We start from the raw sequence: 18928 nt of genomic DNA on the forward strand, positions 1-18928 counted from the left end.
AATCAAAAGCACCACATCTTAAGTATAAATGATTAAATCAAAGACAAAGTACAGTAACCAGATGAGTGCAACATGGAAAGGGGTAAAAAGAAAAAAAAAATAAAGATGCTGGTCCAGATCAACTTCTTTCCTCTCACTTTCTGATGAGGTATAGGTAGTCTTCAAGTTATACAAGGCCCATGTTCAGTTGCAGTAAGGTATAGCAGAAAGATTTGATGTTGGTCACAAGCAATAGGATCATGACAAATGTGCCACAGATTACAAAACTCTGCAAGAAATTGCCACCCATCCATGGTGACAGGAATAACCTTTATTTTCATCTAAGTTAACCTGCAACAAGAAATATAAAGGTTTTCAAAGACGTGTATCAGCAGATGCAAGATATGGCCTCCCAACAATAGCCCAAAAAGTTATATCGCCGTGTGGATCACACAAGCACTCTTTGATATATTAAACTGCTCCTCTATTTCAACTTAAAGTTCTGCAAATATACTTGCTCTATCATTGAAGACACTAAATGTTGTCCAGGAAGTAAATAGTACAGCTGGACAGTTATTAAATTTTAATTTTTAAACAAGCAAGACACAACCTACTTCTCATTTGCAAAAGAGATTCTAATACTCATAATCATGTTTGAAGTTGCAAAAAAATATTTACCAAAATTCATTAAATGAAAAGAACTTGAAACAGCATACTAATGGTATGACAGGCTAACTGTAAGCCTATTAAATAAAATTCAGAAAGAAAAAAAAAAAAGAATGCGAAAACATTAAAGAATGGCAAGAGCGCAGTCCCGATATCACATCAACCAAAACGTCAACCAATTTTGGGACCAAATCTGAAAATTCATAACAATCTATCTAATGTGTCAGATTCATATGGGAGTGTGTATCTGAAATAATGGTTGTATCGCAAATTTGACAAAACAATTGGGATTCATATAAGTTGATAGTTACAGTATAGACTACTATTACACTAGGATACAGATCAAGAAAGTACCCAACTACCCATATCCAACCTATTCATATGCTGAAATGTGGTACGTGCAACAGGCATGGAAATTCATAAAAGAAAAGACACATAAAACTCTCTTTTGTTACCTTTACAATTACCTGATTTTACACAAATCATCAGCAGTATTTTGACCACTGTAATGCAAACATTCAGGAGGACATAGTCAAATGTTAAGGACATCTTATGAAGAAATAGAATGGGATTCCCTCATTTTCACTGCCTTCATCTTTAACCTCTCCATAAACTGTGGATTGGCCTTCAGTCTATCTTTGACATAAGCATTTCTAGCCTCTTCCACTAGCTTATCAGCTTTCATTGCATCTTCTATCAAGGCATATAAAGTCCTCAGACAATCTTTTCTGTTCTCTTCCCGATGTTCAAATCTGCAACGTAAGAAGTTCTTCTAAGCATTCAACTTCGTAACATGCAAATTGAAACAAGTTGCAGGGAAAAGTTTGAGGATGTGGCAACAAGGGAATTCATTAATATCTGAGACATAAAAGCATTTTCAGCAGAGTGACTAGATAATCTTGTCCACGCCAACAGCTGAAGAAAGTCCATCACAATTTAAAAGTTCATTTAAACTCTCCTTTTAATAAATGAAATAATGAATTCATTAATATCTGAGACAGAAAAGCATTTTCAGCAGAGTGACTAGATAATCTTGTCCATGCCAACAGCTGAAGAAAGTCCATCACAATTTAAAAGTTCATTTAAACTCTCCTTTTAATAAATGAAATAATCTAATAACACAAGAGCTCAAAAGGGTAAAATTGAAACAACTAGGCAGTCATAACATGAAATGAGAGCATCAGATTACCAACTTTCATGACATGAGAAAAGGTAAGAGCCTTCTAACTATTTAGACAGTTCAATCATATCAAAAAGACTGATGGGACAAGCAAGATTTCATTAAAAAGGAACTGCCATGATGGTAGCAGACAAAAATGCATTAAGCATGAAATGTACCATACCTCTCACTGATGATGGTGAGCTCATCTCTGCCTGAGTGATATCTCTTTCCAACAACTTCCCTTAGACGACGGAAAGCATGCCTAGAAAGTCCCAGCTCCTTTACCGTGACTGAAAGTTTAACTTTCCTGTTTTTAGGATGCCATGCATCACCACCAGGAGCAAAAACAACACGTGACTCCCACCTAAGAATAGGTCCCTCGCCAGGTGGGTCATCTAACTCAACCTTCTTTCCTGGCTCAGTAGATTGATCAACTTCAGTGGGCTCCTCAGCTTCCATTATCTTTGTGCATTCCAAAACCATTTGATCCTCAAATTCCTTAAACAATTCATAAGCTTTTTCAGGTTCTAGCTCCCCTTTTTCGCACATATCACCTAATTCGTTGAATTTTGCCTCCACCTTTTGTTTTATCTCATCTGAATCACAGGCATTCAATCACCAACCATGGACAGAAGTATAGTAGTCAAAATAAATAAATAAGTAAATAAAATAGAAGCAAGTATGTGATCAAAATATTGTACAAGTGATGTAAGCTCAGTAATGGATCTCAAAGTTAATTAACTTCATACACAAATAATCTTAACAAAGATGCTTCTCCACACAACCATGCTTCAGGATCAGACTAATCAATTTAAAAGGACAAGATGTTCTACAAACTACACATAAAAAATGAAAACATTTTCCTCATCTGTGTAGGTGCATGCTACTTAATCATGACTAAGGATTTTAATACTGTCAGCTAGCATGACTTTTAGCAAAAAAATAATTGAACCTTACTTCACCCTGGTTATATAGCACATACTAATAAACTGACATCTAGTGATTGTAATCAATATTCAGGAATAAACAGGAGAACCAAGATTTGGCTTCAATGATTTGATAGACAAGCTAGACAACATAGTAATTCACAAGACAAAACTGACCAAAGTGAAAAAGATAATATGAAGGGCTAACTTAAAGTTAGACCTACAAAAGAAGAAAAGAGCTACGATAAAGCGACTCCTCCAGTCTTTTATAAGAGAGTGAAAAAAAAAATGCCAGTTTCAGATCAACTACACTAAATGCATTGTAATTTGGCAGTCACATTTTCTGGTAAATTTGGATGTTAATTGGAAAACGAAGAAAATACAGACTTTCTACATCATGTTAGAAACAGGAGCAAAACTACATGACAGAAACTATAAGGATTTCCATATCAAGTGGCAAGGGGCGTGCTACCAGCAAAGAGAAATATTCAAGTAGAAAATTACCAGGTAAGAGCTTGTCCCAGCTGAGCATATCCTCAAGGATGTCCTCACACTCTTTGGTGTCCTTGAGAAAACCCTTCTCGGTGGCCTCACGGATCATGTCGTCCCACTTCCGATCATCCATGTTGAAGAACTCATCACTCATCATCTTCTTCTCCACATATTGCCTCGCATTGTACAAGTTATCAATCTCCTCATCAGTGTCGTAGAGCTCCTCAAAATCTGACTCAAAGTCCCTGTCTTTCACCTCCGGTAGCGGCTTGTTCCGGAGCTCTTCTACCAGCTCATCGTCCGTCTCCTCATGTTGCCCTGACAGCTTCCGCGCCAGGACAGCCTCGATAACGGATGACAGCTCGGATTCATCATCAGCTTCATAGTACCGCTCGATCCGGCGCTTCAGCTCTGATTACCAGCCAAAAAATATCACAACTTTAAGGTGACACAAGAGCGTTAAATCGTACAGCGAGAAGACAACCTCTCATACTTCAATTACCCACTGCAGCAGATTAAAGATCAAATCTTTTGTATAAAAAGGAGCGACAATTCGTTCAACGAGTTGAGGACTTCATACTTCACTAATCCACTAAAAATATCAAGTTTGATAAGGTATATAAGCAGAAAAACAATGAGTGAGATTGAGCCCATCAAACTTCAAGTACCCGCATAAAAAGTTCGGATTTTAAGGCGAAATGCCGCGAGAAAAAGCTGGTACCTTTGTTGCTGACATCTTCAACAAGAGGAGAAGCCTTGTGGGCGTCTGCCAAAGGAACTGGTGCATCTGAATCGGAGGGAAGGGTAGGGTTTTGGCCATCGGAGGAAGTGGAGAAGGACCGAAGGGAGAAGGGAAGAGAATACAACAGTGGTTTGTAGATGGGAAGAGGATGAGGAGAAGGAGGAGGAGTAGAAGAGAAGCGGGAGCGAGAGAAGAGATGCGCGCGGTGGAGGCGGCGGAGGACGGAGATTCTCATGGAGGATTTAGGGTTCGAGAGACGCAGTCTAGTAACTCAACTTACGATAGTTTTGCAGTTGGAAGACGATTTGAAACATTATAGTTTACACCCTAAGTTTCGTTTTTATCATCATTAACACTCAGCTGTAGTGCTATTATATAATTTCGGTTAGACCCAAAACTATTTACTGTTTTTCAAATATACTTTTTAAAATTTTATTTATCATCCTTATACATTCTCATATAAAATATTTCATATGTACCTCTTCAATGGATCTGTAAACTATAGAAAGAAAAACAAAAGAAAGTGTTCCGAGAGCATAGGTTAAGAGTGTATGTTTATTTAGAAGCCTATTTTGTTTATCTCTTATACATAGTAGGGATGTTTAGATACGTCGGTATATTATAGATTGAGACTTTGGCACATTGACAAGACTCGAGAGGCAAAGATGAAGCCTACCATAATGTGGTATAAGAGGAGAAAATGAGGTTATGTGAGTCTCAGCTTCATATAGCTAATAATACGAGCTGATATAAGGTAATGAGAACAAACAAGAATGAAGAGATCTCAATTTTATTCAGTAATGCTTGGGAGAGTCACTCCTATGTTAATAGGGTTGTTGTTACCGCATAACTATGTCATATATATATTCTAAATTTGAGTGTATATATTAAAGTACACTTGTTTGTAGATTTGACTTTGAGTTCTGATTCTGATGATAAGTTGAGAAATCATTTATATTATTTGGCGTATCATATATTTTGTTTTATCATAACTTTTGAAGAAATGATACTTACAGAGCAAAAATTGTTACAAATAGCACAATCTTTTAATAAACCAAAAATAGCATTATATGATTTAATAGAATGGAGGAGTCTAAAAGAGATTGAATATTAGATATAATTGTCATTTTGCTCATGATTATGATTGATAAGTCAACATAATTATTGCTAAGTAAGTTTATATTTGCACTCACAAGTTTATACAAAGCTTAGACTATTTTTTAATTTGATATTGTTTTAATATAAAATTTTAAAATAGCACTTTGAAACTATTTACACATCTAGGTTTTTTTTTCTCATCATTTGCCACACTAATTGTTTCTATCGTGAAATAATCAAATTGTTCATCTTCGTGATCTATAAAAATACGTTGTCTAACTTGTTATCAAGATTATTTCATTGACGTTTTGAAATGTAAACAAAAAGATATTTTTACGGGTCCACAATTTCTCTCAATAATCACTATTCAAAGGTTGGAGGGAGACCAATCTTATATTATTATATGTGCTTACATATTTCTAAAAGCATCATTTACAAAAATCACAAAGTAAAATGCACAATTTGCGGATCTTTCCCTCATAAGCCTATATAAATCGAATGCACTCATTCTAATACATCATATTTTTTTACAAAAACTATGTGAGAATGAATTCTTATTTTACTTTCTAATGGTAAAATGAGAATATCGATTTAATAGCATACATTTGACATTGAAATGCATGCTTTCTGCAAATACTTAGAGGCCTCGCTTGCTCATATAATCAAGCTGATTATGCCGTTAGATTTATAAATATTTTTTATCTAGTGTATTAGTGTCCTCCTTATATACTTATGTTGTATCTAATAAAGTGTACAAAATAAGACTACTATATTAACTAATCTCATTCTCTATATGGTGGCAAATATTATTAGCTTAAGAGGTTTTACCTATTTTTTAATATATTATTTGGCTTAGTATCGTTAACTTCTAATGTAGTATAGATTTTTTTTATAATAAAACAAGTCTAGTATCTTCCCTTTCATATCCTCTAATTGACACTATTAACCTCATCATTCTACTAGCATTCACTTCCATAGATCTCTAAAAAAATTTGTCAAACATCTTATATGCGTCAAACAAGACTATAATATCACTTATTAGAAAGATCAATTGAATACTCAAATAAATAAAGAGATTCATGTGGATGAGTGTACTCATGTTCAATCCCAATAATATCGGTTTAATTGTGATGCAATTAAGTTCCCATTATTTCTCAGTCAAAAAAAAATCACAAGTCATGGAAAATAGTCCACTATTGAACAAATTATTACAAAGAAAATTAGTACAACAAACTTATCAAAGATAACGAAAAAACTAATCAACTCAAAGCTTCTTAAAGCAAAATACCCTTATAGATATGGAGAATAAAATTTTTATGTCTGGATCCTAACAAAAAAAAACTATCTAATTACAAATATTTGTTGTATAAAAAGAAGCCATCTTGCTTTTTCTTTTCTTCTATTTTTTTATGACTTAGCCACTTTTAAGTGACATGAACAACTACACATAAGAACTAGAGTCCAACTCAATAACTTAATAGTCAAGTGTGAGTCACATCTAATGGGCTACCTAAATCAACTTAATTACCGAATCCAATAATTTTGACTAATTATAATTCTACGTAACCTCATTTGATTGTTATATAAGCCGTAAATACAAATAAATGGTTATGCACATTTGGTAAAAAAAAGTGATGTGATAATTTTCTCACATTCCTTTGAAATGAAAAAACATGCATAAATTAAAAATATGCATGTTGTCATTATTTATGTATGTTCGGAGGGATTATCATTTGAGTAATATTAATAGAGAAATTATTTAGTTGCAACTCTTATATGTAAACATGCCATCTTTTTTTTCTTCTATTCACCATTATTTTCACATGACTTGACAATATCCTTAAGTGACATAAGCAAACCCACATGAGAACTAGAGGCCAATTTAATTATTTACTAGTCATACCTCATAAGACTAAAATGGAGATGTGATAATTTTATCACACCCCCTCATTTGAAATAGAAATGATAATAAAGTTAATTAGTAAATAACGGAGATTTATGCACCAACCAAATGAGGCATGTTAGTGAGACTTTTAAAAACAAAGTGGTTGATGCATTGCGCACATTTGCATTTACTTGGATTCTTTTTGTAGTCATTAATGACATTGTAAATTATTAAACATTTATTCACATTATATCATATTATTGTCTATTCTTTAGTCTAATATTTTTGAGTTCCTTGTTATTTCTCTATGTTACTCTTAGTTTCATTTTTTTCTTTGTGACAAGTTTCTAAATAGGCATTAACGTGTTATAAAACACTTTCTCATGCTCACATTCAAGTCATGCAAAGGTACTAAGCGTTAGTGAAATATCCCAACCCTCCTAAAAAAGAGGAAATTGTAAATTGGAAAAATAGGTTAATATACGAAGCTGAGAAGATAGTAAACACTCGATAAAGCTCTTTTCATAATGCAACACTTTAAATACACCTCAAAATTGTGTAAACATTTATCCATGAGATATACCATTTGTTCAATTGGTTGCATTCCCTAATATAGACACTAATATACAGTAATAGAGGAGTTCGTGACATGTTAATTGTATACGAGTAGTTGACTACGTAAGTATGCATTTTCTTACTATCGGGCTACACAATGAGGAAATACGATAACCGAATTTAAATGTGCATAGATGCACATATCTTACTATGATAAATTAAAGTATAGAGAATACAATGAACACCAACAAACAATTCAAATTCCATTCTTTTTTTTTCAATTATGACAAATAAGTAGGAGCAAACGAATTCATTTGAAACCCAGCCCACTAAACAATGCATTCCGAACTAAAAATAAAAAAAAAGAAAAAACTATAGATACAAAGAGAAAGCAATCATATGCAAACTAATTGGGCAATCTGCAGCGAAAGCAAAAGTTAGATTTTTCTTACTAGACGATGCCGTAAACGCCCCAGCCAATGGGTCGGATCAAGGGCATGTAGTTAGCAGTGAGCTTAAAGAAGTTTCCATACATATTGTACTACATGTAGCGGCCGCCATGAGTAGGTACTCCCTTGACTTAGCCTTCATTAGAGAAATCCATTACACTGCCTGCTCTTCTCTTCTTTGTTCTTTTTGATTTTGCCCACTTCTTTGGGAAACAGATGGGAGTGGAAGAGAGAGACTTCGGTAGGAAGGTAGGAGATTCGGTAAGATAAGAGAAGAGGAGTACGAGAAGGTCTATTGAGTTTTGACTCAGTCGGTCATAATAGTGGTTTAGTTCAATCATAACTAGCTATTTATATTTTTAAATAAGGATTTAGATACGAAGTGAGGAGAGGAATAATCTTTGCAAAAGTCAACGGGCATATTTGTAACGCCCCCACTCGATACGGGCATGTGCACGCCCACGCACCTACATGGCACGCGCGGCACACGTGACAAGTCGGGTAGGGCCCATCACGCATAGATATACTTATTTGCCCTTATAATCATGACATCATCAAATAAAACCTGCTAACATTTCCATGCTCACATAATCTATCACTAAATAAATTATACAATTAACCAAATAAATATATTAACATATGAATATCTAAATCCACAATAATATACACTAAATCATTATATAATTTGGCAGGGCTCACATAGGCCATGACAAACCATCAAGATACAACTTAAAATTACTAACACATGAGTACATTATAATTCGACCTGTATTATACAAATCATCATCTATACAATAGATTGAAAATATTAAATAATGATACAACTCAATATTTAGCTAAACTATTTTTTATACCATCTTACGTCTATAGCTCACCTCATCTTTGCTCTAAATTATCTCCTCAAAATATCTCAAATTGTTATCACGTACCATAATATCTAGCGGGTTAGAAAAGAAATAAAGAGAGTTATGAACAAAAGACTCAGTGAATAGACCTTATCTTGAATCACGAATCAATGGTGTTAAACAAAGAGTAAATCATGTACTGAATAATATAAATCAGAAAGAGCATCATGCCATGAATGAGTATACGAATTTGTCCTCAATAATACATAAAAGAAAGTTAGATATCATGTCATACTAATAAAAGTATATAATTCTAGATAATGAATAAACAAATCTCCATATCATACCATCATCATAACTCTCTCAATATGACACATATAATGCATACCGACCATAATCATGTTATAATACTAAATGCACTCACATATGATGCATAATAACCATTTGAAAATCAAGTATATCAATGATAGTAAAATCATATGCATTTCTTAACATCTTAATTAAAAATGTCATCTCTAAATGTCATTATCATACTATACAATTGTGCACAGTCAACATTCAGTATCAGGTCTAATAATACAGCCCAAAAGCTCAGAGCATACGCTGCCAACCGTTAAGGGTATCTTAATCATATAATCATACCCTGCCAACGTTAATGATATCATCATCATCTAGACCCAGGTACCCAACTAGTTGATAGAAACCACATGAGGATAACTCGCTATATATGCCCTAGCAAACGGCATGTGTTCGAATGTCTACGTAAGACCAACAGGATCGCAACTATGTCGAGCGATCAATCATCTCCAGGAACGCCCTAACCCTCGCGCCCACTCAGGTATTCTCATGCTTTTTTCCAACTATCATATCAATCAGATTTCACGCTTTCCTTCTAAATGACAGATCATATGCATTTTATCTAGTACTATAACAAATTATGCATATCAGAAATTTAGGTGGAAGAAAAGTCAAAAGAGATATAATGCGATGCAATCTCGAATCATACATCTATTACATGCATACTCATGCTAAAGATCATCTCGATATAAAGTTATTACAGTATAGTCATCTTCAATTATCTCTATATATAACCAACATACTCATATCCCAAATTAGTCTAATCATATGCATGATAAAATTTGCTCAACTGAAATCATCTCTAGATAAGATAATATAATCATGTTGGAGGCCAAAACATGCATATACATAATTATATAATATATCATAATCTGATAAAGATGTCTAGGGGATAAGACTACTCACTTTTGATCAGAAGACACAAACTATGTATCTCTCACATCCATCAATCAACCGTTATTCATCGCTAGTAAGGTCCACGGGGTCTCATATAAGGAGAGGTCTGAAAATGTTTAAGTAATATAAAATTAGTTATTTATCCGATTAGGATCTATTTGTGTAACATATGATGATTTATTAGGTTTAAAATTTCTTCTTTTGTTTTTATTAAATGATTTGATTTATATCATATATTTCATTACAATAACATTAATATGTTATTATTCTAATTGTAGATTTATTTATAAAATCATAGTTTGTTAATTATATATTAACTATATAATAGTCAATCCTTTTTTATAAATAATGTAAAAGAGCTACATGTATAATAATATAATTTAAAATACAAGTATATATATTATATAATTATACTTTAATTATTTTGTGACTACTACTCTTACTAAACCGATGAAGAGTTGCATATAAAATAATATTTACTTAATCATGTAATAGAAACATTACATAAGCCTACTATTTTATTACATGCATAATAATGTATAATAAGTTGTATATATATATATATACACCTAATTATAAAGACACGTATTAATCTAATAAAAATACATGAAGTTAAAAATATATTTATGTACGGATATTATAATTATAATTAACTGAAATTACACTATTTACACTTATCTAATAACCATATTACTAAATATATCTATTTTTGAAAAATTAAACTAAAAATCTAATTTAGATTAACTAAATAAAATAAGTGATTTAGATAGGTGTCTTATTGTCAGAGAAGAAGTTAGATCGCCGAGAGGAAGAAGTAGATGAAAAGAAGAAGAGAAAGGAAGGGAGGGAGGTTCACCTCGGCGGTGGTGGTGGCGGTGGCAACGACGGCAGTGATGGTGATGGCGATGGCGGCAAGCCGGCGTCAGTAAAAGAAGGAGAGAGAGAGAGAGAGGTGATCGAGAGAGAGGAGGGTGAGAGAGAGTGAGAGAGAGAAGCTATAGGGAGAGAGAGGCGGTGAGGAGGGTGCGGCGGCAGCAACAGTGATGGCAATGGCGGCAGGCCAACGTCGGTAAGAGGAGAGAAAAGAAAGGGAGAGAGGGAGAGAGGAGGATAAGAGAGAGAGAGTGGGAGAGAGAACGCGAGAGTTTAAAGAGAGAGAGTGGGAGAGAGAACGCGAGAGTTTAAAGAGAGATAGCTATAGAGAGAGAGAGGGCGCTAGAGAGAGAAAGAGGAGGTGAGGAGGGTGCGACAGTGGCGGCAAGGACGGCCACGGGCAGGTCAGCGTCGATAAGAGAAGGAGAGAAAGAGAGAGGTAAAGAGAAAGAAGTGATTGAGAGAGAGAGTGAGAGAGAGAGAACGAGAGAGTTTAGAGAGAGAGCTATAGAGAGAGAGAGGCGATGAGGGGGTGTGGCGGCGGGGCCCATTGCACCCCTGCTGGCCCGGCCCGATTGGCCGGGCCAACGAGTGGGGGCGCGTGGTGCCCATGGCGCTAGCCTTGTTTGCATGGCACGCTTGTGCCGTGCAACCAATAAGTTTTTTTTTCTCTTTCTTTCTTTCTTTTTGTCTCTTATATATTATTGTTATTATTATTATTATTATTATTATTATTATTATTATTATTATTATTATTATTATTTAGATCTAGGTTATTACAACGTTTTTCTAAGTTCTTGACCAAATTAACCCGTCTAAACATTTACTCTTCCGTACCCTCATTATTAAATTTATAAGTTTAATATATTATTATTAAAGCATTATTTATATTGTTGCAGTTTGTATTATACTTTCATATATTTTGGAGGCTTGTTATTGCTTGTAGTAAATTTGAAAATTATTTTTTAGATTATTTTTAGTAAATTTTGTCTTATTTTTTTGGATACTTAATAGAAATGTTTGACCAATGGATTATGTGAATATCATGTAGGTTCTATTTACGGGAGGAGCATTTAAATTTACAAATCTTTCAAGAAAGATATCTAAATCCATTTGAGTTTTCTTATTTTTTTTCATTCATTCCATAATTTTTGTGATTTACTACTACCAATAAATCCTATATGAGGCTTAGTAAATACTTGCTTACCAAAAAGAAGAGTTGGATAATTTTACGGCTCGAGAAACTAATAAGATTGGTCCAAACTTATTAATAAAGTTAATAAAAGTTGCAATATCCTTTAGCAAAAATAGTTGTCTCCTTTTTCACCCAATTAATTAAGTTATTTATGGAAGAAGTTATTTAATTACTAGAAAGCGAGGAAAGAAACTAATCACTCTAAGAAACTTCTCTACTTTTGAGCTTCGTTCATTTATGGAATAATATCAATTCTAAAAAAGTATTTTTATACTAGGAAAAGAAAGCTAACACCGATAAACTATTCAAATATTTATTTGTATACTAGTATAAGAAGCAATAATTATATTTGATATGACATAAAGTTAATATTAAAGTAATCAGAATTAGTAAAATTGTATTGGAAAAATTTATAATTTTTTATTGAATGACCAAAATACCTATGATTAGATTTTAAAAAATATTAGGATTTAAAGTAATTTTTTATTAATAACTATAGATTATATACATAATATACTAGTACTACGATATATATTCTTTCTCTACTACCACAACATATCTATATTACCTCAGTACTTGTATGAAAATAAAAATTCTGTAATATAGAGAAATGACCCCACAATGCAGGTTAAAGGTTCTGCTCCGAGAAATGACCCCACATTGCATTACGGGTTTATCAAAAATTACAGGTCACCAATGACTAACTTTAGATATAAGAGAGAATTATAGTAAATAAGTGGCATATAATTGATAAAATAATAATTTACTCTTATTATTATATTGTAATAATTCAGGTGCATGAAGTGAGAGAAGAGAAATAGGAATTCTATACTAGTATGCGTAAGTGATTGTTTAATTGTTATATCAATATAAGGAGATTTATTTTAGAAAAAGTCAATTCTTATTAAACAAGTAAATAGATGCTTAATATTTTTTGTAGAAAATAAATTTAAAAAACAACTTTTTTACTTATAAAAAATAACTCCACTTTTATTTCCTTATTTTCTTTCATGAAATACTAAAGTCAATCATTTAATTAAGCTTCACTTTTTAAAGAGCAAACACAACTGAATTAAAAGTGGCAAGTTAAATTGAGAAAATTAAGAACTTTATGGTCAAGAGGATCTATTGACTATCTTGTATGAGGTTCTATGTAAGATCTTATACATGCTTAAAAATTAGAATACAATATAATTGAAATGAGAATAAAATTGTATACATCTTTTTTCCATAAACCTTGTGTAGATGAGAGACTTGTGCACTAGAAGAGTGAAATATACCAAATAAATTTAAAATACAACATTATTGAAATAAAAGTGAGATAATTGTATATATCTGCATTCTCTAGATTCTACATAGATAAGAACATTGTACACTAGAAGAGCCTTTTCTATCATATTTTTCTTAATTTTCACAAACTCTAATAACTGAACTTTGAACTTGACATAAAGATCATATAAAGCAATATAGAAGAGGCGACATGATCATCTTGTACAAGGAGATTGATGATTCAGTGAACAGGCAATAACAACAACAATAACTTAATCAACAATAGCGGGTAAAAAAAAATCTCTAACAAATTGGATCTGAATTAAATTTTAAAGAGTCTCTTCATATTAGTTCTTTAATATTTTCTCATGATGTTTATTTAAAATTAAAATCGAAATGAGCTGAGCAAATAGGTTTATCGTTGATATTATGAAGTGATGCCAAATATGGATAAGAGAGCGTCTCCTCAACTGCAACAAAAAATAAGTAGAAAGTTATTCAGTCACTAAATAACACAATTTAAATACATCATATAAGATATTAAAAGTACAACTTACTAGTGATTCTTTTGCTTGGATCAAATATGAGCATCTTCTTGAGCAAATCCACACACTAGACATGCGTGGAAACTTAGCATGAAATTGTTGCCTACGATATTGTGAAAGTTGTTTTACATATCATCGGGCATTATCAATTCGGATAAAACTAAGGTTCAAATTATTCGGTGAATCTATTAGCTTTCATAAAGTGAAAGAGTCGTTTCTTCAATTTTTTTATTTTTTTCGCCAACCTTCGTAACAACTTTGCACACAAAGATTATAGACATTTTTATACATTTGTTATATTTTAAAATATATTGATAATTACATAAGCCTTATAAATGATTTATCATAAAGTAATAAAAGTCCGAATCACAAATATTTTCAATTAAGAAATATTATATTAGCTATAAAATAATTAAGCAATTAGTCAACAAGCTAATCCAAGTAAAATTTGTAAATTGAATCAAAATCATATCATAAAAAAAATTATGTTTTTAAGACATTTCAAATCCGATCCAACCATGATAAATCCAAAAGTTCAGCCACACGACTCTAAAGGATAAAAAAATATACACATATTGAGTTATAGATCTCAAAAATTAAAATATTCAATTGAATCCAATATGAGATTTTAAAATCACAAAATTTATTAATTTGCTTATGTGTCAAATTTGATCAATGCCTTGAGTCAACTAGATACATACTAGACTCATATCAAAGCTATTAAAATATATGTTTAATTACATTTTGCCTTATGTATCACTTTGCCTCCTTATATTATAAAAGTGTACACATACATTTTCTAAACTTTTGAAAATGCTATAACTAAATTCATATATTAGCCTTCTGTGAGTAAAAAATTCATGTGGTAAACACGTGAATAATTTATTATTTTTAAATAGACAAAATTACTCTCATGTTGGTTAAAAACTATTTTTTAGATAATTTTGCCCTCGTCTCTTTTCTTAGGATGGACTATAAAAGGCCTTCTACTCTTTTTTCCTAGCTCCTCTCCTTCCCAAGTCCTAAATTTTCTTATTCTATTTCTATATATTTTGCCCACATAGCCTCTAGCACAAGCAGCAGTAATACCAAATATTCTTCTCTTGAAGATGTCTTCTATTATTGTAAATTAAGAGCTATTGTTAGGACCTCATACATTGAGATCAACCCAAAGAGACAACTTATGGGCTGCATGCGCTTCAAAATAAATGATAGATGGTTGCATACACTAATATTTGTTAAATATGCCAAAAGAAAACTCATATAATCATTTTTCTTATATATTTTCTAAAGTCAACAAGTTTGGTTAAATCATAGAGAGAATTAACAAACTAGAATTAGAAATTATGGAAATTAAAAGAATATTCTTTACCATGGAAGGAGACAACCAAAGAATGAGAAAGAGAAACAAAAAGTTTTGATTCAGTTTGTTGTAGTCTAGAGAAAGATGAAGAAGCAGACTTTTTTTTTCTTTATAATGGTCATAATATGTATTCTAGTTTGGATAAACAAGTAATATATTACTGGATATAATTGCTTATAAATCTTAGTGCAGTACTTAGAATTGACTATTATATGTGCAACATATTTCCTAGACTTTGTCTCTTAATAACCTCACAATAATCTCATAATTTAGTGTATTGTTGTTTATGGTCTTATTTTTGTATATCAATAACTTTTCTTTTACCCCTCTACACTTGCATTTGATAGCCAACCAGGTAGAGTTAGATATGTTATTATTATAAACTCTTTCATATTTATGAGGTGTTTTGAGACTCGTAATTTGAAAAAAAAAAATATGTCAATCAATGGAGAATTATGCACTCTAAACCCACAACCATTTTTGCATTCAACAATGATTTTAGAAGTCTCATTTCTAATGTATTTGAATTTATATCTTTCTTTAAAACTATTTTAATAAGTCTTTAAATAAGTGTGCATTAGGAAATATCATCATAAGCTTTAGTATAGGTTTAACTATATGTTTCTTGTGATTAAAGTATAGATAATTAAGTTCATTTAACTATCACTACTATCATCACTATTACACTTTCATCATTATTAGCTCTTGGATAGGAAGATTCATTTCCATCAATATTCACTATCACTATCATTGTCACTGTCACTATTGCTGCCTTATTGTTATCATTATTTTTTTTAATACTACCACTTCAATCTTCATCTCCATAGAATACAAAGATATACCAAAATTATACTCAGTTTCACTATAATTTATTTGGAATCTTTTCTTCAACATTACTAGTAAGTATTGTTATATGGTCAATAATTTATTTGAAATATTTTCTTCAATAGTACTAGTAGGTATCGGCATATTGTCAGATAATTCATTTAGAATATTTTCTTCAATGGTATTTGTATGTTTTAGCATATAATTATTTCTTTTGTATTTCTTTACTTGACTCATTGACTAGGTTCACTAGTTTGATTGATCTAATATTGTATTTTTTACATTTGTCTGTAACTTATATTTATAGTGAAACATATATTAGAATGTTTATCTATATGTGGACAAATAAACTCAATGTGCTTATAAAGTGCATACAAATAAACTCAATGTTTATCTACATGCAAACTATGTATAGATTAGAATAATTAAATGCTTGAAAAGAAGAGTAAACAAACATAAGTTGAGTATAGAATATCCACTAACCAACAAGTTTATTACATTCACTATCTCACTAAGCCTTCGAAAAACCTCAAATTTGGGGTGGGGACCAAGATATTAATATTATAATATAAGAATAATTCTATTTAGATCTCTTGAATTATCACTATTTTACACATACACTTAATGAACCTTTTTATTAGCCCACATACACCATGTAAGCTAAGAAAATTATTCATATATACTTCTTGAACTATAGAAAGAGTAATTATATAGACCTCTAAACTAAAAAATTTTAGATCAAAGGGTGTAGATGTTAAAAAGAAGTTTAGGGAGTGTATGTAGAAAATGATGATAATTCAGAAGGTCTAAGTAGAATTATCCCTATAATATACCTATAAGAAAGCCTACACCGTATAAACTAGAAATTTTAAGTGGACAAACCTTACAAAATCTCTTATTTGCTCGATCTCCTATGATGTGTGACATCCTGTATTTTTTTTTTTCTGTGTGTGAATTATACCTTGGTATCTTTCAAAGTTGAGAGAGAAGAGTTCAAAAAGAATTCTGTATAAGGATGAGAGTGGTGGATTGAGAAAGCAAATGCTTCTCTCAATTGGGCACAGTCGATACGACGAAATTACGTGTTGTGTGAAACAGAGTAGTCCAATCAATAGTAAATAAGGGTAGATAGATAATTTTATATATTCAGCCAATTAACCATAATATTTTTCTCCAATAATAAAGGGATAAAATAATCTTAGAGCATCTGTTAACGGGGTCTAAGGGGTTATAGCTTTTCAAAAATGTAGAGGTGTATTTTTATGCTTTTATAGCATATGAGACTAAGTGATACATAGTTAAAGTACAGTGAGCAAAGTGTAATTAAGTCTAAAATCTATTTAGACACTCAAAAATTAGATTGTATAATATAAATGCATCATATTAATAATTAATTTTATATGAGATCTAACTATGCACAAATTAATTTACATAGATCAAAAATTAATTAATAATAATAGTCACATCAACCTACATCAAATGTATAAATATACTTTTAATATGCAATTGTGACTTTCACACTTATAAAGTAAGTTAGTCATTTCCTTAATTTTTTTCCAATACTTCATACAAAAATAATTTTTATAAAAATGTTTTTTTGTTTTTTTTTTCTATTCAATTTATCAGTTTTATTTACTTTGTGAATCAATAACTAGTAAAGTTTTAGCCGAACGTTCACATCAATGCAACTTTCACTGTATTAAAATTTTAAGATTATCTTTGTTGAAATTTCTAATGAAATATTGATAGACGATGTTTAATTACAAATTTAATTAGTTTATCGGGGTGTCTTCGTGATATGATTTGGGCTTGACCAAACCCACTTCGCACTAGTTCAGATAGAATTTGATCCCTATTTATTTTCATTTCGTATTTGTTTTCAGTATTTGCACTTTAGTACTCATATTTAGTTAATTATTATTTGGTTAAGTCAAGTTGGTTGTGTTAGCCAAACCGGCTAAGACTAATAGCCACCTATAAAATATTGTGGCACGTATTGAGTTCATTATCGAATTGAAAATTATCTCTTGTAGAGCAGATAACTATGATTAACCAAATGATCATGATGGTAGCCTTTTTTAATCCTACATATTTTATAATTGAAATTAATATTTTAAATATTATTATATTTTATAGTAAACGATAATAAAATTTTAGTTTACGGGGAACATATATTTTTTAATAATCTTTGCAAAATGAGATTATTAATAATATTAAAATATTTATACTTTAATATGCTTTATTTACCTTACAACATGAGATTATATTATTAATTTGACTATAACCTCTCTTAAATATTTTATTATAATTTATCACTCTTCTTATCTTTTTCAGAAGTTTTATCCTAATTCATTACTCCTCTGTTCCCACTTTTAAATTATTAATATTTTGTCATAATTTATCGCTTATCTCTACTCTATTCTTTTTTATTGTATTTTTATTTATTTTCTACAAAATAAATAAAATTTAATTTAAGCATAAATGTAAATAATTTAATATTTTATAAAAGTAAGCACATTGTAAAATGTATTATTATTATGAAATATTATTTTAATTTTATATATTTAAATATAAATATAAATATTATAAAATTCTTAATAATATAGTATTTAATAGATATAATATAGTATAGTATAAAATTTAATTTTAATAAATAGTATTTATATTTTAAAATATGATTATTACTATGTTCAGCTGTTATTTTGGAGTAAGAGATGTATTCCGAAATAAAATCGATTGTTATTCGTGAATGAACTGGGGCTTAAAAGCATGGTTAATTTATCCGGTGCATAACGATTAACATAA

At 31.0% G+C, this 18928-nt stretch overlaps 1 protein-coding gene across 2 annotated transcripts; it reads right to left on the reverse strand.

The window, feature by feature from the left end:
* Positions 1-4284, reverse strand: LOC140771313 (uncharacterized). 2 transcript variants are annotated; one of them, XR_012106137.1, is made up of 5 exons: positions 3947-4284; positions 3238-3636; positions 1989-2403; positions 1113-1397; positions 1-330 (listed from the first exon to the last, which is right to left on the reverse strand). XR_012106137.1 is itself a non-coding variant. In XM_073112796.1 (4 exons), exons 1-4 carry the CDS (start codon positions 4200-4202, stop codon positions 1196-1198), a joined length of 1272 nt encoding a protein of 423 aa, XP_072968897.1. In that variant the 5' UTR covers positions 4203-4284; the 3' UTR covers positions 997-1195. The 2 variants fall into 2 exon arrangements, 1 of the variants encoding a protein (XP_072968897.1); XM_073112796.1 differs by lacking the exon at positions 1-330 and having other exon boundaries at positions 997-1397.
* Positions 4285-18928: the final 14644 nt, after the last annotated feature.

Source organism: Typha angustifolia, chromosome 11 (genome assembly GCF_048772165.1).
Source record: "Typha angustifolia cultivar Huaian chromosome 11, ASM4877216v1, whole genome shotgun sequence".
In the NCBI taxonomy this organism is placed as follows: domain Eukaryota; kingdom Viridiplantae; phylum Streptophyta; class Magnoliopsida; order Poales; family Typhaceae; genus Typha; species Typha angustifolia.

Bases quoted from the DNA above. Each gene is read 5' to 3' on its own strand.
- LOC140771313 (XM_073112796.1), bottom strand. From the start codon at position 4,202: ATGAGAATCTCCGTCCTCCGCCGCCTCCACCGCGCGCATCTCTTCTCT. The intron at 3,637-3,946 runs GTACCAGCTTTT...GCTGGTAATCAG, and splicing joins TGAAGATGTCAGCAACAAAG to AGCTGAAGCGCCGGATCGAG. The intron at 1,398-1,988 runs GTATGGTACATT...CTTACGTTGCAG, and splicing joins CTCACCATCATCAGTGAGAG to ATTTGAACATCGGGAAGAGA.